The sequence below is a fragment of the Gopherus evgoodei genome, chromosome 14 (assembly GCF_007399415.2).
Source record: "Gopherus evgoodei ecotype Sinaloan lineage chromosome 14, rGopEvg1_v1.p, whole genome shotgun sequence".
Classification (NCBI taxonomy): Eukaryota; Metazoa; Chordata; order Testudines; family Testudinidae; genus Gopherus; species Gopherus evgoodei.
This window is the reverse complement of record NC_044335.1, coordinates 4571312-4591945: the sequence shown is the minus strand read 5'-3', so window position 1 is coordinate 4591945 and position 20634 is coordinate 4571312. Positions and strand designations below refer to the sequence as shown.

The 20634-nt window shown below is 37.6% G+C and overlaps 1 protein-coding gene across 9 annotated transcripts in view; it reads left to right on the top strand.

Annotated features, from left to right (window-relative positions):
- ZBTB46 (zinc finger and BTB domain containing 46) overlaps positions 1–20634 on the top strand; it is a 99008-nt gene that overhangs the window by 10976 nt on the left and 67398 nt on the right. For all 9 annotated transcript variants that reach the window (XR_003996565.1, XR_003996566.1, XM_030533853.1 and 6 more), the window contains one exon: positions 11146–12115. Coding sequence is in view for 7 of the 9 variants with exons in the window: in XM_030533853.1 (XP_030389713.1) it covers positions 11179–12115 (937 nt within the window). In the remaining 2 variants the exon portion in view is untranslated. The remainder of the gene's footprint in view (positions 1–11145; positions 12116–20634) is intronic.

The window sequence follows — 20634 nt, the reverse complement described above, 5'->3', positions numbered from 1 at the left end:
ACTGATTCACTCAGGCTATTTCCAAGCACTCTACCTCAGAGAACAGGTTCAAACTCTCAACCTGTATGGTGCAGATTAAGTCAGGAAACTCAAAATATAGTAGAAGATGAGATCTTAGACATCAGTGGAGTCTTCAGTTAGAAGATGACCTCTTCTAGGAGGAGAGCTGAAGGTGTCTGATGGGCCAGAAATACTTATATTCTTTAGACCATGATACTGCAGTGCTGGAGATAAACAAAAACACATTAAAACCCCAACAGCCAGAACTGAAATAAGTTGGAGCAATCAATACAAATCCCTTCCGTACATTCCCCCCCCCGAAATACATCCTTACAGAAATAGGCTCTGCTTCTGGAGAGTGAGCTCTTCCATTGCAAGCATGAGTAACAGAGAGTGATTACTGGGAATCATCATCCATCAGCGCTTTCCTTCTGCTGCTTTTTCAGACCCATTAAGTAGGTGGAGTAATCCAAGCGCAGACACAATGCTCTTCTGTTTTTCTGTTTTCCGATTAATTTGTAGTAGTGTAAGAACACACCTATGCCTGCCTTCCTGTACATTTTATTTTTCCAGTGTTCTCAGCTAGAGCCAAGTGAAATTGACAAGCATCCTGTGTCCTATTCTGCAAGCAGCAGAGTTGAAAGTGTGACCCAACCTAGCAAAGTTCGTCTGCACTGGAATTTTAAAAATGTTGGAATGCTGGGGGATGGGGGTGTGTGTGTGAGGACATGGGCAGGTGATAAGGGAAAGAGAAACATGGGATGCATTCATTTAATTTTACATGGTAAACTTTTGGACTGAGTTTCAGTTCTTCCTTAATCTGTTAGCTGAATCTGTTTTATCTTGATATCTGTGAGCAACACTTGAATTTTTTTGTCTATAGTCCAGTTAAGCTTTTCCCCCAGGGTAGTATGGAATGGTAGGTTGTTCTTAGTATGGCATATAATACATACATGAATACGAGATGAAGGTTCGGAATGGACGATAGGGGTTAGATCACTTGATGATTATCTGTTCTGTTCATTCCCTTTGGGGCAGCTGGCATAGACCACTGTCGGAAGACAGGATACTGGGCTAGACAGACCTTTGATCTGACCCAGTATGGCCGTTCTTATGTTGTTTTCTTATAAATAATAGGCTACTATAAAATATGTCCTTAGTTTGTTTGTTTTTTTCACTCTCAAGGCTATGTACTACTTAATTTTACACAAGCTAAATTATTTGTACACTTTTTTGGTTGGTTTTTATCCTAAAAAAAATCTTTCTCTTGGATGATGCTTTGGATTGATCAAAGAATTTTATAATCTGTGTTTTTGTTGCTATTTTCCTTCTGAGCAAAAGAAACAAAATATCTTAGAATTGTTGTTTGTCTCCAAGATTTTTATGAGGGACAGTTCTGTAGACTTACCTTGCAACCATGAAGTGCGTTTTCTGCCTTTCATTTTATTCATGACTAAAATATGATGTAGCTGGGTTTTTTTTGTTTGGAACACTTTAATTTTAGTTGGGTTAAATCTTAATCTTGGGACTACTCATGTAATATTGACAGGATAATCCTATAACCATTTCCTATTTTAAAGGACTGTTCTAACTTAACTGATGATTCTTGAGTTTTGGTAAGGCTGCTACTCTGTCCTGAGGGCATACCTGTATGCCTAGGTATTGATGGTGTAAAATCAACAATTTCTGAATTGCTTAGAGTACTTAGCGCAGTGGAGATAAGATTAATGCAGGGTTGTGCCCTTAAGGTTCTAAATTTCAGATACTAATTCAGTCTGAAAACTAAATAGTTAGTTTTACTACTATGTGTAAGTGCATTTTTGTTTAGAAACAATTTCTATACTATTTTTGCAGTCCGTTAATCAATATGCTTTCAGTAGAATCAAATTACTATATTTGCACATTAGCTTGTGGAGAAAATATGTTCAGACTACAGTTTGTTTGGGTGGGGGAGGATTTGTCAGTGTCCCTACAGATGAGCTTTCATGGTTCACTGGCCTCTTGGAAGGCAATGTTGTGGCAACCTTCCTTCACCAGAGTACAGATGTTTCCTCCCTCTGGAGGGTGTTATAATAACTGATAGATCAATCAGAAAGATCCTGTAGACTAGAGAGACTTTTCTGTGTCAGAGACTGGGGATGCTGTCTCTGCAGGGTCCTTATTCCTTTGTTCCCTGGAAAGTGAGAGGCTGTACTTGGGAAACTAATGTGGTAATTGGGCATAGTAATGCAGAGCAATGGGGGAATTGACCATATTTCAAAGTTCAACCTGGTAAAATACTAAAGCCTTTGAATGGTATATCTAACGTACATTTTCTAAACCATTGGAAATGAACTCTCCAAGGTTTGTTAGCTGTTTTTATCAATTAAAATATTCTCTGCTGAGATTGGGTAGCAGAATAATTTATTCACTTGTACAATAAAAGTGGTATTAAAAAACTATAAATAGCCTGATCGCCATAGTATCTGTTATATAACACTGTCAAAGTGGTAGACAATTTCATTTTAATTTAATTTTAAATGAAGCTTCTTAAACATTTTGAAAACCTTATTTACTTTACATACAACAATAGTTTAGTTATATATTAAAGACTTATAGAAAGAGACCATCTAAAAATGTTAAAATGTATTACTAGCACGCGAAACCTTTCATTAGCATGAATAAATGAAGACTCGGCACACCACTTCTGAAAGGTTGCCGACCCCTGCACTAGACTGAGTGAAGTGGTGCTTTAAACTGTAGCTAGCTGGCCAGTCGGGGCAGGAGGTGTGGGTTTAGCTAATAATGGAGTGGGAGCTCAGCTATTCTGTGCTGCTAATACACTCTGTGCAGCTCAAATATTTTGTGGTGTGACCGCTGCCATGTGAACTAGGCTAACTTGAGTGCAGTTAACGCAAGCTAACACTACAGTGAAGGTAAGCAGTGGGTTGGTTGTTAGTATTTATGTAACTACCATAGGAAATCAGGCAGACTGTTGTAGATGGAGGTCTGGGTTGGTGGTGCCCTACTTTTTCAACCTCGATTCATATCACATTGTTGGATATTTTATAAATGTGTTGCTAATATCTTTTTTTTTTTTTTTTGAGGAAGCTCTGTTTCTGTTGTGACCCCAATGAATACTTTCCAAGTAGGAAAATATACAACACTTTAAACTTGGATACATTCTATTTGAAGTTTTTCCTAAAGGCTGGAAGTTTGCATGTGATAGTTGTGTATTGGAAACGGGTTTCGTAAAGTAAAATTCTGTGGAATTAAGGAGGAATACATAGCAGCGCAAAGGTAGAATTTATTAAACTAAAAATTTAGTGACATCACATATGATATATGGGTGAAAGGAGCTGGATAGACACGTTACCCAAGAAAAATGGGATTTGATCTGGAAAAGAGGACCAGCATTCTCAATCTGAGATTTAGACGAAGATGTTTTTTCAAGGGTACCTCATATTGGAAGAAATTGTGGAGTGAGAGAAGATTTATGCATATATGGTGGACATATCCACTCATTAGAGAGTATTAGGATGCATCTTATTACCAAATACCACAATTGTTGGATATTTATAACCAAATAATCCTTTGCTAATCCTCCTGGACTTTCTATCAGAAATGGTCACACACAAGGAAGTAAAGAGTTAATCTCTCATCTGCTAGTAGTTGCAAGGTTACTGGTAGCCTTGGAAAAAGATAAATAGTCCGACACTAGAGGAATCATTCAAAAATGTGAGAAGCTGTTACGTAAAATTTGATGCACCAATTGTGTACCCAACACTATAGACAGAGGACAAATACTCTAATTACTTAGCTATTTGGCTGTGAATTATTCAGTACTCAGAGTATACTCGCCTCTGCCCCCCCCCCCCCCCAAAAGAAGAAAAAAGAAAAGCACTTCTTTGAATATTAACAACTGATAGACCTGCTTGACTTGTTAAATGTGTAATCAGAAGTTTCACTCAGTTTTATAAAATCACCAAGATGACATGTTATGGTAGTATGAAGATGCTCACTCTGTAATATGGTAACACCTTATTTAATCATCAGATCTTTATTTTATTACCTTAAGTTTCTCTAAAGCTCATTGTTGTAATGATTGTTTTGTCTCCTGATATTTACATAGCAAGGATTTGTAAAGAGGTTAACTTCCTAAATATAGCTTCAGAAAATATTTCTAATGACATCAGTAATTATATAAGTAGATAATACTGTTTTGTGATGAGTGAAATATTGGTAACAGAATATCTGCCAAAAAAGCCAATACAGCTCTTACTTACATTTTGCTTTTAATAACTGTGCAGACTGTTCTGATCCAAAACTGGAACTTGTCTGTTCTTGGTATTCTATTTTTTGTCTGAGATACAGGCTAAATCTTAAATCATGTATTCTCTCCAAACTCAGCAACTCTTTGTACTTTTCACATGCTTTCTTCAAAGGCTGCTTCCTTATGTGTTTATGGGTATCTTGATAGGAAGGTAGCTATACTAAAGTTTGGTTATAGATTGATCCTGTTTGTAAAATGAGGCCTTAATCTCTGATAACCAAAGACTGTGTGTGCGGGTAACTTGGTTACATATTGACTGTAATGGGACTGCTAACCACGTGTAAAGTTATGCACACATGCATGTATTCCAAATTTGGGACAAATTTAAAAGTAGTAAGGCATCTTTGAAATATGCAGGATACAAGTAAAGGCTTAGTGAAGAATAAACGAAGCTGTGGATACATTTTCAAGAGTCTTACTAACATTAGAGTTTGGAGAATTAAAGCATGTCAGAGAGATCGGTAGGGGTGTGTGTGTGTGTGTGTGTGTGTGTGTGAGACACACACACACACAGAGACCATACAGTAGATGTTTCAAAATATAAAACTAAAACTGCTCATGGTGCAAAGTTAGAGTAATGCTAATCCATACACTTTATAGTAAAACTTCAAAATTTGTTAATTTAATTGAGAACTGAATTTTAATACTCTAATGCGATGTTCATTTAGTTTTGTTCATCTATTAATGACCCTATTATTGTTAATGAAATCATTCTGGAAGTTGTCAGTTATTGATTATTTTATTTTTTGAAATCTTTCATCTGGGTTAGTAGAACTGTGTTGGGGACATGTATGACTTCCTCTGGTAAATATTTTCATTTTTTAAAAAATGCTATTTTCTTCAAAACTAGGACTCTTATTAAATAGTTCTGTTTAAGTCTTTCAGGAGCCACGTTGCATTTAAATACTAAATAGAACTCAGGCCTAAATAATCCAATCTGAGTTAATTGAGATCTTGTTCAGAGTATTAACAAGAGCTTTGATAAGCTCACAGTTTAATAGTTTTGTCTATGTGATGATCCGTTTTTCTAAAATTGAATTCTGCTCCACAATTTATATTTCTTTAGTCTGAGGTGCTTTCATTAGTCATTTGAGGGGCTACATTTCTATAGAACTCCCATTATTTCTCATAAATAGCTATATTTAATCACAAAGGAGGGTAGAAACCCAAAATCTTAAAACCATAAAGCAGTGTGTAAAACTGGAACACGGGAGAGGAGGATTTTGGAGCTTACTGAATTAACTACTAGCAAATTGCCTTAATTTTAACTTGTGCTAATCCCCTAGTGATCCTTGACATAAAACAGATGCTTTAGTTTGACATAGGTAGACAAAAAACTAACGAATTCTTCTGAATTTGAGTCATATTTAATTTTCTCCCCCAAAGACCTCTTATATAAAAAGTACAATGATGTTACAAACGTGGTGAATGTGGAACAAAGTATATAAGGTGACTGGTTCTGTGACACAGATCAAGTAATTTTATAACTGTTTCTCTCAAATTGGAAGATGTTAAACTTTACTAGTCAAACTGAACACAATGTTCTTATTATTGCCAACAAATTTGAAGGTGACAGATAATGTGGAATTCTCTTGGTGCGATGGCCACTAGTTCTCACAAATATTTTCACCACCTTGCAAATTGATGTTAGAAAGAGTGCTCCTGCCTATCACTCCATCTGGAGAAACTTCTTGTGGGTCTTTCCAAAGACTTAAGATACCAGTCTCCAGACTTTCTTCAATTTAGGGAGAGAGGAATGAGAAATTCAGTCTTTCTTTCCAGTAGTGAGGTGTTATCAGTTTTTCCACTTTTCTTTTGCAGCTATTCTGCCAGATTCAGATTTACTGTTGAGTGATTTTTGTTAGTCTCAGAGCTAGCTTCCTCCCCTTCCCTAAAGTAGATGAATCTCAGAACCCAAAGATGAGAAAATTCTCAGCATGCAGCACATCTCTTTGCATCAAACTTGTCTTCACTTTCAAGGCCCTTCAGGGCCTATCTCCACCCTACTTGTTATGTCGTTGTCTATCGGGCAGTTGACTCCCGCCTCTGATTGGTTACTGATGCCACCCTCCATTTCCTACTTATTAAACTTTTAAACAAGCACTTTTATGTTTTCTCCTATGCTGTCCATCACATTTGGGAGGAGCCCGCCCCCTCCCCCCAAACATCTGCAAAGTTATCGAAAGATGCTCCTTCAAACGATCCTTAAATTTTATTTTTCCATGATACCTAGAAAAAGTTGATAGCACAGCAGTGGTCTAAGTGCTGAGACCATTGTCTGTTATGCTGACCAATATTGTCTCATTGTTTACTTTTACTCTGTTTTGTCTCTTGGGTTATCCTTAGATTGTAAGCTTTGTGGGACAGGGCTGTCTTTTTGTTCGTTTGTTCTACCATAGTGGGATGTTGGTCCATGACTAAGGCTTTTAGGTGCTACAGTAATACAACTACAGTGCTTTTGCAGTAAGCCACTTTTCATGGCGCTGCAAAGCCTGATTTCCAGTACTCTTACCACTCTTGTACTTAATATTTTAGTAGAGCCTGAACTCAGAGCAGAATAATTGAGCTCCCCAACTTTCTCTGGGCCAATCCTCACTCCAAACTGGCTTTAGTTCTCATGCAGTCTGCATCTATCTTGTCTGACAATACCACAGCTACTTACTGTCAGCCCTGTGCCTCAGGATTCCTGGCAGATTTGCATGGCCTACACTCCAAAGACCCTGCCCCGTAGGGAAATATTTTGGGGGAGAGTCCAGCGTTTCATTCCCCCCTGCCCCCATGTATCCTTCAATCTTCTTCCTCTTTAGTGCCCTTAGAAATATGGGCAAGCAAACTAGGATCATTCAACTCCTGCCCTTCTTTGGTTAGAGATTCTTTCATCCTGCCCAGAGGCTGTATCTTCTGCCAAGGTCTTGGTGAGTGGGAGGGAAGGCAATACTTGGTCCTTTCTTGCTAGACTCTAGAATCTGGTAAGAATATACTGAACAGGAAATAGCCAAATCCAGTGAGATGAGAAGCTCTGCTCATCCAGTGAGACTGGCAAGTGCTCTGTCTGTAAGTACAAGGCTAGTAAAGATTGATTCAGGTTATCTCCAGGGGCTCAGCCTCAAAAGGGTCTAGTCAAAGAAGTCCTGCTTGAATTTAAAACAAACAAACAAAATGAAGAAAAGCAGCAGGAGATTCACATCACAAGCTAGCACAGTTTCCTTTATCCTAGCCATCTTCAATCTAGACCCTTACACTGATTTCATCACTGTGGTACAAATGGCTTTTCTCTGATGTAAGATAACTAGTAATGAGATGTATATCCAGAAGACAGACAACACACACAGAAAAACATACATATAGCCAAAATAAGCTGAAGGAAACACAAGTAGTGGCAGAGGTCTTCCGTATCAAATGTTAGGGAAATTATCTGAACTTCAGATTGAAGGCATTGAAGAAGAAACCCAAGAAAGGCTGCTGCTGCTGCCTAAATTCTTCAAGATGGGTGAAAATGTTGCTAAATACTCTCGATACTTTTTCTCATTTTGCTATGGATAATAACTCCAAGGGGAGCCTGTTTCCAACGAAGTCCAAGAAGTTGTTCCCTTTCATGTGAACTTTCAGGTTGGAATGGGAACACCAAAAGGAAAGAAGATACACATTAAAAAACAAAAAAAAACAAACAAAAAACAAAAAACCCTGTTCACTTCATAACAGAGATTTCTTGCATCTTCCTTTGAATGAATAGATGGATGATGGACCACTCATCTGATCCTATATGCTTGTTCCAATTTCCTAAAAGGCAAAGTGACTTCTACAGCCTCTAAAAGTAGATGCAGCAGTGGCCTCTTTAATCAAAAATACTGTCCTTCCATTTCAGAAGGGGGGTTTCAGGAGCCTACTGGTACAAAAATATGAAGCTGTGGCAGTCATGTTCAAATCATCAATCATAGTATTTCTAGCCTAGACAGATCTAACAGTTTTTTTCCTTCCAAGTCCAAACATTGGAAGAACTGATTTTCAAATGTTCTCTCACTTTGATGAGAGGACTCTGTCTAATTCTTGTATAGGGTCTCTAAGGCTATGTCTGCACTACAGCCAGATTGATGGTCTGGCGATCAATGCACCGGGGGTCTGGCGATAAATGCACCCGCTAGATCGATAGCAGAGCGCTCTCTGGTTGACCCGGTACTCTACCGGGAACAAGAGGAGCAAGGTAAGTCGATGGGAGAGTGTCTTCTGTCAACCCCTACATCGACTTAAGCTATATCGACTCCAGCTATGTTGTTCACGTAGCTGGAGTTGTGTAATTTAAGTTGACTTACCATGGTAGTGTAGACATCGGCTAAGATTTGTGGCATAGGTAATGGCTTCCAGTGCAATCTCCAGAACCCCTATATCTGAGAACTACTGGTTGAACCTGGAAATCTATCTACAGTGATGTCAACCAGATATTCTGCAGGTACATAGCATCAGCCTCTTCTAATTCATGCCAGAAAGGCTAGCCCTCTTGTAGGTCTTGTTTTCCTCGGTGCTTCTTTAAAAGAGCTTCTGGCTACTCCCAAGGAAGAGGATAGATATTCCCAAGGAGGAAAATCTAGGGCTTACTCCATCTGGAATTTAAACACAGAAAATAACACATGGCTACCAGTTTTACCTGTCCAAGGATTCCTCTGCCCTTGGAAGAGGCTACTATTTTCAAGCATCACTGGTCAAAGATCATCTGACTGGTACCAGAAGATACTACACCATGGTATTTTCATATTCCTGAGGAGACAGTTATATTCTTGCAGACCTCAAGGAACCTCTGCAGACAAAGCAATGTGTGAAACAGTAGCTCACCTGCTGAAGTTTGAAGTCATTAGAGAGGTCCCTGAAATGGAGAGGTCTTATAGCATACTATACATCTATTGATCTAGAATACCTCCACATCCCAATTTCTGAAAGTAATTGGAGATGGCTTCGTTTTACCTACTAGCTGCTTTCATGAGATGGAGAAGCCTTCAAATAATCATGGAACTAATTACACATACAATTGAGATTTTGGAAAAACTAGTGAATTATGAGGTATGGTATTGGAGAGGAGTGCTTCAGGAGATTGTCTTGGCTCTGTCAGCTTCATGCATTCAGAATAATTTTTCTGAAGATGGAATTACTTCACCTGAGAGACAAAGATAATGTCAACAGAAATAATTCTCTCAAGACCCTGGAAGGACAACACGCACATCTGATAGAAGCTAAATGGATAATGAGTTTAATTCCTGGCATCACAGAAGAAAAATCAATCAGACTATAAGACAGAAGTGACTTATTTAATGCAATATGGAAATCGTATATGGACTATGTTCATGCTGATATTGGAAAATTAAATAGTAGTTTATCACTTCACTTGTGAATTTGATCCTTCTTGCATTATGGATAAAATGTTAACCTTAACAAACCTTGTTTTAAGAATTTCTTTAGAAGAAACAAGCTTGAACATTTAGCGGCTTTGAGGGGAGACTTCTGCTGGCAGTTAGTTGTTTTTGGTTTTTTTTAAATTAAAGATGGTCAGGGAAAATATACTGATGTTGGCGAAGCTAGTAACGTCATCCAGTCTTGGCAGGAATCTGCTGTGAGGGTCTTCTGAATTGGTGGGTAAAAGTCCAAGTCTGACGCAAAAGATACTGTTTTGGGAGTCGGAGAACCCTTATTATGCATACATCCACAGTATTTTTGGAGACAAATAGTGTTTTAGGGGCCCTTGATTGAAAAAAGGGTGGTTAAATATAGAGAATAAATCAAATCCATTAGTTCAAGAAGTATGCTTGGCAGATAAATTGTATATGATACTATTTATCATGTCACTAAAAATGTTTTGATCGTAAATAGAAAAGGAGTTCAAGTTCAGGTGAAATTAACTTGATAGTCTTCATACATTACAACTTGATTGAGTGGGGATTTAAAATTTTCCGAAATGTCGTTTCAGATCTGTGTGTGATTTTTCTCTGACACCGTAACAGCATTATAGCCCCAAAGCAACAATATAGCAAAGTAAATGGCTACTTTCAATTGACTTTTACTGTTTGAGGATTTAGAGTATTTAGTGTGCTATACATAAGTTTCCAACCCCCCTCCCCCGAGGAAATATTAATGCTACAGGATACTATTCAGTGGTTTGCATCCATTAGCATAGTTTCAACTCTTCTTCTTATTTATCAAAACTTAAATGATGAAAAACTGACAGGTATTTTATCCGGACCATTTTAATAAAACAAAGCTTGTCTACAACACTAATGTGTTTCACATTAATTGGACCATATTGACTGCTGGTGTGCACTAAAGATACCCTAGTGTTCTCTGACTCAGTGCTGCTTGAAACAGTACTATGTTAAAGCACAATAGGGAACCTTTAGTGCACACCAGCAGGGTATTCATGCAATAGTTTATGCACAACATGTTACTGCACTTCAGAAATCACACCTCTCATAGTGTGCATTATCCCACTGTGTAGACAAGCCCCTATTGACAAGCTTTTCCACCATAATCCTGTGTTAATTTAAAGTATAATCAATGGTACATGTAAAATTATGTCTGAGATGTTCCTTTATATTTGAGATTGAACTTCCACTCTGATTTCTCTTAATATTGTGAATTATTTGAATACTAGCATTATGAATAAGATTAATCACATAAGGAACACACGGTCTGTGCTAGGCAATAATTTCTGTTTTATGGTGACAAGATAATCCTAGAAGAGCATTTAGTGTGGTGCAGCTTCATTTCATTTCACCAGTGCTATTGACAAAATACAATTTTATGTTTGTTTTGCATTTTGAGGTAACACTTTTTTTCCTTTCTTCCTCCAGAGTCTGTGTACGAGAAAACACAAAGATTCCCAAATGAATAACCGAAAGGAAGATATGGAGATTGCCTCCCATTACCGTCATCTGCTTCGTGAGCTCAATGAGCAGAGACAGCATGGCATCCTCTGTGATGTTTGCATTATAGTGGAGGGGAAGATCTTTAAGGCTCACAAAAATGTTCTGCTTGGGAGCAGCCGCTACTTCAAGACTCTTTACTGCCAGGTGCAGAAGACATCTGACCAGGCCACAGTCACTCATTTAGACATTGTAACTGCACAGGGCTTTAAAGCCATCATTGACTTTATGTATTCTGCACACTTAGCGTTGACGAGCAGAAATGTCATTGAAGTGATGTCAGCTGCTAGCTATCTTCAAATGACTGATATTGTACAAGCTTGTCACAATTTCATAAAAGCGGCTCTTGACATAAGTATAAAGTCTGATGCCTCAGATGATCTAGTTGATTATGAACTTGGGGCCGCTTCCAGCAGTAGTACAGATGCTTTGATTTCAGCAGTGGTGGCTGGTAGGAGTATTTCTCCATGGTTAGCTCGACGAACAAGTCCAGCGAACTCTTCTGGAGATTCGGCCATTGCTAGCTGTCATGAAGGAGGGAGCAGTTATGGAAAAGAGGATCAAGAACCAAAACCAGATAGCCACGATGACATTTCATCCCAGTCTCTTTGGTCCAGTGACATGAGCTATGGGTCTTTGCGTATCAAAGAGGAGCAAATTTCACCATCTCACTATGGAGGGAATGAATTGCGTTCTGCCAAGGATAGTGCAATACAGAACACTTTCTCAGAACAAGGAGCAGGGGATGGCTGGCAACCCACTGGACGCAGAAAGAACAGAAAAAATAAAGAAACTGTGCGTCATATTACACAGCAAGTAGAGACTGACAGCAGGGCAAGCTCTCCAGTACCATCTTTTTTATCTGCCTCAGGGTGGCCATACAACAGTCGTGACCCAAGTAAGGTTTTTTTTTTTGTCTTTTGATTTTCAGCAATGAGTAGCTGTAGTAATGCAAATATAGACAGTATTTTACTTATAGCACACTGTCATTAACTGAAATAAAAATATTAAGAACTTCTGGGGATTGATAATGGAAAATAGAACCTTATATCTTTAGGTCATTTATCCAAACTTATCTCTGGATAGTAGAGCACTGAAGTCATAGTCATCTGATAGATATTAATTTGTGAATAAAATAGTGGCTTAAGTCAGGTCCTTGATGTACAATTGTCTGCCACCAAAACTGCCATTCTTACTAGCAGTGTTGGTAAAGGATTGAAATTGGACTTGACCATCTGCTAGAACAGTGGTTCCCAAACTTTAACCACCCGTGAACCCCTTTCACTAAAATGTCAGTCTCGTGAATCCCCTCCTAAAAATGAAAATATTTTCAGGGATTTTCTCCATTACCTGAGAATAAAGTATAAAAGCAGTGATCTTGGAAGTATAAAATTTGTTTTTATGATATGCTTATTACACACTATTATTTATTATTTATCATTACAGTATTTTATTACATTATGAAAATGGCGACACTCTTCTAAGATGTCACTTTGACAGCTTGTATCACTTTGATTAAGCCTATTATTAGACAAGGCTTCTAGGTTTCATCAAGGAGTATTAGAGTGAAACAGCATGAAGGTATTTAAAAAGCCAGCTCAGAGTTCCTCCTACACAACATTCAGGTCTTGAGCAGTCCAGGCACACAACACAAGTTACGCAAAGCTTAAACTTGTTCTTCATCATAATTAAAAAAACAATACGAGCAGCCTATTTAATTTTAAAAACCGCAAAAAAAAAATCCACCTCCCTTTCAGTTTCTTATAAGGAGTCTTGAAGTTTAAATCTCCTGAGTGTGATAGATATGCTTGCTTTGATCTGCATAGGTCTTGGAAGTCCCTGGGGCTCTGGGCTGGCCCTGTGGTGCCTGCGATCCCTAGGGACAGCTCTGTCCGCCATTAGAGAATTTTTTCCCCAAGAACCCCCTGTGACATTTTGTGAATCCCCAGGGGTTCATGAACCCCAGTTTGGGAACCACTGTGCTAGAATAATCATTTCAGGTCAGGGCTGAGGAGCACTGGTTATATAGAGAAAGGAGTCTTTTACTTGCTACTGCATGTGCTCTAATCGCTGCATCTTAATGAGACTACTGTTTTTAACACTCCTTTCTAGTACCTACAGGAGCACCAGTTTCACTGCTTTGGCCTACTTAAATCACTCCTCAATGGAGGAACAGCTATGGTGTTGACAGAGGGGGCAATTAAGGACAATGTAGCATCCACGTTCCTCCTTAATCAACTGTCAGCCAAGTGTTTAGTGGCTTTAAGAATGAAAGTCCTCATGTAGTTTTATGGTTTAGACCCTCTATTAGTTTATTATGAATATCTGCAGTCTTTCAGATGAGCAGCTTTAAATGCATTTCAAGGGAGACAAACACATTCTTCAACTCTTTTGAATCTTCATCAGTGTTTATTTTTAAAATAATATGAAAATTGTCTAGCTATATTCACTTTATCCACCAATTATTTAGGTTCAAGAATAAATATTTGCCTGTCAAAATTATGCCTGAGATTTTCAAAGGAGCCTGAGTGTGTTAAGTGCCAACTGCCATTGAATTTCAGTGAGTACAAGGTGCTCAACTCCCTTGGCCTTCTTTGGAAATCCCAGCCTGTCATGAGTTATTAACCAAATGTACGTTACTGTATGCTGGTACATAAAGGCAGGAAAGGGGGAGGGGGATGTGTGTGAGAGAGAGGTGTAATGTATAAAGTAAATACTATTATATGTTTTCATTTATCTTGTAAGAAACAGAACTATAATGTGAGGAAAAAGTGCTACATAATTGATACTATTTGAAGTTGAAGGGCAGTATTAGTGAAATATTTGTGGTCTGGAATTTGAATGTTAAATGTATGGAAAGTCAAATTAGATGGAAAGAGTAACAGTCTAGAAATATTTGGATTTAATTTGTTGTGTGTAGCAAAAAGCTTGCATATAATTTTGATCATCCATATTAGTTAATGATAAAAACCTAAACAATTTTAATATAAAACCAACAATGCCAAATGATGATAATGGCTTATAATGAATTTTGGGTTTATAGTTCTCAAACTTCAGAGTATACTTGAATAAAGCCTGTTGTTCCCAGTTAAGTGATGTTGTTCAAGCATAAGTATTTCTGACTTGCACACCACCCCATAAAAACCACTCAAGCATTTATATTATTCACACTGCGGACATTTTTGGACTGGTTTATAGAGTAAAATACAAGTATGCTGGAATGGCTGCAAAAATGGAACTGCAAAACTAATTGCAGGGATATGTTCGAGGATTGTTTTAAAAGTATAGTTTCTTAAAACATATGTCAGAGATATTCAGTGGCATAATACAGGAGATTCTGCTGTTGGAATTAATAGGATCTTGTCACTGAGTTCCTAATTATTAAGGTACTGCACAGTATTAACTTGAAAATGGTCACAAAAACACCCTACTCCCACCCAAAAGAGATTTCCAGCATTGATTCAGTGCAGTCTTCAGACATCTGCTTCAGTGGACACTATCAAATAGTTTAGGATGGCCTTAAATCTACATTTTGTGTGTTAAAACTAGGGCTGTCAAGTGATTAATTTTTTTAAATCACAATTAATCATGCTATAAAACAATAATAGAATACTACTTATTTAAATATTTGTGGATGTTTTTTACATTTTCAAATATATTGATTTCAGTTACAACACAGAATACGAAGTGTACCCAGTGCTCACTTTATTTTTATTACAAATATTTGCACTGTAAAAATGGTAAAAGAAATAGTATTTTTCAGTTCACCTCATACAGGTACTGTTGTGCAATCTCTTTCACAATGAAGAGAAACTTACAGTGTAGATTTTTTTTTGTTGTGTTTTCCTCTTTCAAGATAAAGAAATTGTACAACAGTATTTGTATGAGGTGAATTGAAAAATGCTATTTACAGTGCAAATATTTGTAATAAAAAATATAAAGTGTGCACTTTGTATTCTATGTTATAGAAATCAATATATTTAAAAATGTAGAAAAACATCAAAAATATTTAATAAATTTCAGTAGGTATTGTTAACAGTGTGATTAGTCACAATTAGTTTTTAATCACATTTAATTTTTTTGAGTTAATCGCATCAGTTAACTGTGATTAACTGACAGCCCTAGTTAAAACACACACAGACCCTAATCACTAGAACTTGTTTCATTAAATCTTTTTTTAAAAAAAACCTAAACATTCCAGTAATGCCAGTAGATCAGAAAGAGAAACTATTTAGAAACAATCTTACTTATTGTTCACTGTTGAAATTGAGTGAAATACCAAAATAAACAAACGAAGTGATGCCAGCACAGATAGGGACCTACAGAGATCTGTCTGCTGCACCACAAACACTATGGTCCTGAATACAAGCAATCCTACTGAAGAAGGGAGGTATCTGAAGGCTGGCCAGCTTGTGGTATTCCTACTTAAGCCAGCTGGAGAATTGATCAGAGACAGAATTCTCCTCTCCTTTACTGTTGCAGAGTGATGTTGCTCCTTTGCAGCATATGTACCACCTCTCCACAAGACTCTGTTCCCTGCCACAAGAGTGGGCTTGTATTGAATGCTGCTTGGCACACTTCTGCAAGAGCACTCTGTGATCCGCCATAGTGTCAGAATCATTCCCAAAAAGTGTTTTAAGTGACTGAGAGATACTGTTTTTCTGTTTCACACCTTGTGTATTTGCTTTCTGTTTCTGGTTACAATTTAATATTTGATACTTAGGATGCTTGCCAGTTGCAAATTTCCTTCCTGTGCCCAACTCTGCAGGTACATTAGATGAAATGAAATCTAATTAAATAGGCTATGCATGTGAGTTCACTTCACCATTCCAGTGGGTGGAGATAGGAAAAAATCAGAGTTTAGTTGACCACTTCCTCCACTCCTATGAGTAATAGGGCTTTCTGCCTCAAATTAATTTTTTCCATCTCCAGCAGGTGGAAGCAACCCTCTTGCTAGCTACTAAACTTAATAAACTGCTAGGCTTCAGAGCTGAGCTTAGGTTAGTCACTGATATTTTTTGGTTTCTTTAGCTTCTTAATTACCTATTTATTTAGTGTCCAAAAATATGCTCAGCACCTCACAAAGCTGTAATAGATATGCCCCAGCCCCAGAGAACTGATCATCTAAATAGATTAAAAAGAAATGATGATGGCAAATGCATGCCATATGCAAGCAAAGTGTTAGAGGTCATGTTTAGCTTGTTTTGTTACCATTACCTTTTAACAAATTCCAGCCCCCTCCTTACTGTGAATTTAATAGTCTCCACCCTAATGAAAATCTTTTCCAACTATCCCTAACTTTTTATGTAAGGTTCTCTGTCCTCTTCGCTGATCTGCAAGTGGTCTTACCCATTCAGTCCATAGCCAAGGTGGAAAAAGTACTACCTCAATATTGAGGGAATTGGTGCTTGATATACCATCGTCGTGTGTGTGTTTGGGATACCTAGAAGAAAAAAAAATTGTAAACTTGCTACAGATTTTGAGGCCCCATCTCCTCTTCATCTTGTTGAAATCTGACTGTAAGTATCTTGAGACATCTGATTTGTCCTGGAATCAGGTCTTTTAGAACAATATTTGCAAATAATATCAAGCCACGGGTTAGTGTAGACCTTCTGGCAGCCTAAAATGATGATTCCCTGAAGGCCATTACAGGTTTATAGTCTGAAAGTGTTGATACCTTGCACGTGTTCTTCCCTAGAATTTTCTCTAGACCCTATAGAAATAGAAAGAAGCATGATTTTATGTGGATTTTGGAGTGGGAGGAGAGTAATACAGGGTTCCATTGTCATCGCTAAGTCCCCTTAATTTATTGGTAACTTTTGACAGGTTGGTATTTTAGAGTTGCTGGGTTGACATAGGAAAAGAATGAAAGTAATTGTCTTTCTTGTTAGGACTTGAAGTAATAAGTGCTAGCCCAGAAACCCCTCCTGTGTTTTGCAGAAATAATTCATGTATTAAAACTTGGATGCTGTTATGGAGTTGATTATATAGTAAGTTATTTTCTGAAATTCTTTGCTAGTGTACACAATTGAACTGTAAAAGAGATACCAGTCCTTCAGGGTAATGGAGCTTATTTCAGTGGGAAACATACATTTTGTCAATACAGGCGCTGCATATTAGAAGGGTCCTAAATACCATAGCGGGCTGTATTTAAACCCATTGAGTGGAGCCTCAAACCCCAAAATATTCAGTTTCTTGGTGAAAAGGCTAAGAGAATTATTCATGGATCTGTTGGCTCCTGATCCCAGAGGTGAATAGAGACACTGCTTTGATTCCCTGAATTCCACTACACCGCAGGCCAGTTAAATAAATAAAGCAAAGGTGTGGAGTAATTGTGATACCATTGTATTGGCCACGGCACCATGGTACTTGGTTACCATAGAAATAGCAAATGGGAAAGGGATTCTTACTGTTTGCAGTGAAGTCTGGATCCACTTTCTCCAGGAAGGAATGCAGAAGCAGGATTTGTAAAAGAATCTGGAGTAAATTGAGTTTCTAGACTGCTGAGAATGTGACAACTGTGTCGTAGTCAGAATCAGATAAGTTGCAGTTTCTGAAGGATGGCCTTAATTGCACAAAATGTTTGTGCATCCCCTCTCATGGAGCTCTTTGGTGGTATCCAAGGGATGAAAAAGGTTCTAGCTTGGTGAAGTATGCTAGGTCAGTTGTGTGGTCCAGTTTTTGTTTCCTGGCACCTGTGGACACTTTATTTAGCTGAAAGGGTCTTTCATGCAGATTTCTTTAGTGCTTTTGCTGTGTTTCTTATCCCATTGCTATTTGGATTACTGTCTTGCCAGTCTCTTTCCCTTTCCTCATATCTGGGATATGTTGGATTTTTTTCTCATAATTTAGGATACTTTAATTGCCTTACCTGTCAGTTGCTTTCCTATGAGGTGCCTGTCAATGCACCCCTCCTTTTTTTGGTTTGGGGAAAAAAACACTATACTATTTGCTCTGTGTTTTCAAGTGTATGCTATTTAGTTGTTCTAGTTGTTCTTGTAGCTAGGCAGAGCAAAGGTGGTAAGGTTCAAAGGATGTTCTTGTTTACTGACATCTCTACACTGTATTCATATCTGTATAGGATATCTAATAGGAGCAACCACCTTCACATGATTACTAGATCTTCACTTGGTTAATCCTCTAGTTTCTTTTCTGCAAGTCATTTATTAGAAATAAAGTACTCCGCTCTTCCTTTAAGAAAGTATTGAGACTTGTGGAAAGATGTACGCTCCTTTAAGTCTTTTCTGACAAAATTTACTAGAATCGCAACTTTTAAAAGGTAAATTGAGAAATGTATTTTCACATTGCAACTTTTTTGTACAATTGTTTAAACAAGAAGAAGCTTTTTACAGAGATTTAGCTTAAGAATTTGGCTGGCTTATTTTTCAACTTCTTGTTATAAACCCTTTAGCATTAGTAAAGAATTAAAATGCTGCTTCTTGGATTATTCTGAATAATAAAAAAAGCATCTGAAGTTTCAGACAAGGTCTTGTTTATTTTTTAGACTATTCAGTTAGTGTTAGGAATATTCCCTTTACAGGATTAAAGACTCTGGACTGTAGGATTTGATGGTATTAAAGGTTGGCCTCACAGAGGTCAGTTATCTTCACAGGAAATGCTGTTAGCCTTATAAAACAGATGTGTTCCTTTTCTCATATAATTGAAACTTCTGCCACTCTTTGTGTGTGTGTTTGAGAAATTTATTAACGGTTTTGCTAATACATGTCAACTCAAGCACAGTAATTCTGGTTCAGAAATTTATTTCTAAGGAAACACTCCCACTCATCTTTTGAATCTTTGCTCCCAAAAGCTTGGAATGATTGTTAATAGTTTAAAATAAGTAAGTCATGTAGCATTAGATAATTTTTCAAACCAAAACTGAATACATTCATTTTCCAAGATACAGAGTCTGTGGAACTTATAACAAAGTTTCAGCAGCTAGCACAAGTAATAGCTGTGTTTTGAATGAGAGGCTCTGGTTGTTATGTTAATTTTATGGGGGTTTAAAAGGATATTGCTACCTTTTGTGGCCAAAGTAATCTACCATCAGAACTGAGTCATATTTTCAAGATGTATGTTGTGCATTTATTATCTAATTAATATTAAAATGCCTTAAAATGGTTGGGACCTGAGAAACCCAAACACTCTCCAGTCAAAACCCTTTATGCTGTGAAACATCAACTGTTGCCAATGGCATGGAAGGCTCAGCCACATAGTTTGATTAGAACTCCACACAATCCTGCTGCCTGCTATTGGAGGACTGTCGTCTGTAATCCTGGTGGAGAATTCAGCTGGCTGCACGCTCTATTTTGAAGAGAAAGCAAGAATGCTAAAAGATTCAAAGAGGTGTTTGTAAAATTGAACAAGAATAAAAGCAAGAGAAAACATGCCGCCTCTTCATTCTCTAATATTTTCATACAATATTTTATCTCTAAGCATAGAGCATCAACTTCACTATTTAAATATGTTTCTTTAAAGAGTGGAGGAGAAAGTGCCTGTAGGCTACCAGAGCAGTGCAAGAATTTGGTGTGTTTTCAAACTAAAGTGTCAAAATGTCAACAAACTATTTCCATTTTCACATAAAGTGAAAAGAGAAACACTAGGAAAAAACAGCTTTAATTCATTTAAGCTACTAAGGTAATATTTACTAAACAAAGACAACCTTGATTCTGAAGTAAATGTTCAGTTTGGTCTCTGTGGGGAGTGGTATGTATAACTGCAAAATAGTCTATTAAATGTTGTTCAGAGCGTTTGAGTATGTTTAAAAAAAACTCAAGAAGTATTTCTTTATCAAGCTAACAACAAAAAATTAGTGTGGCACTTCTGTGCAAAACTGCTATTGAATACAGATGTCCAACTTATTTACCTAAAAGATTTTAATAATTGGAAGGGCAGTACCGTACTAACTTTCTTATTTTGCACATTACCTTGAACACTACTGAAGATATTTTTAGACAGCTATAGGAGTAGAAAGAGAGTGAATAGAGCAATGTATAGGGTTCTGTTCCATGACGTTGGAGTGAAGGGTGGTCTGGCTGAACTGAAGAATAAAACTTGAATACCTTTGATAGTACACTAGAGGCGTGAAGGAATGAGATCTCTGAAAATTAAAATACTTTGTCATAATACAGAGCAACCTTGTTTAAACCCCGCTTAGGTTCCTAGTTCACAACATTTTCTCAGTATTTTTCGGGGCTTGCAAGAATGTCTTTCTACAAGTTGTCAGGATTCCCATCACACGTTGACCTTGATATCCAAAGCCTTCAGATCCTGACAGACAGGTCTGTCATAGTTACAAGGATAGATGCACCTCTGTCTCCTTTCTGGTTTCTGAGTGTACCCCATCAAGTGTCTACCTCTGCTGGGGTGGAAGCCACAATTTTTCCCTTCACAGATGAGGCCTTGGCTGATGATAGC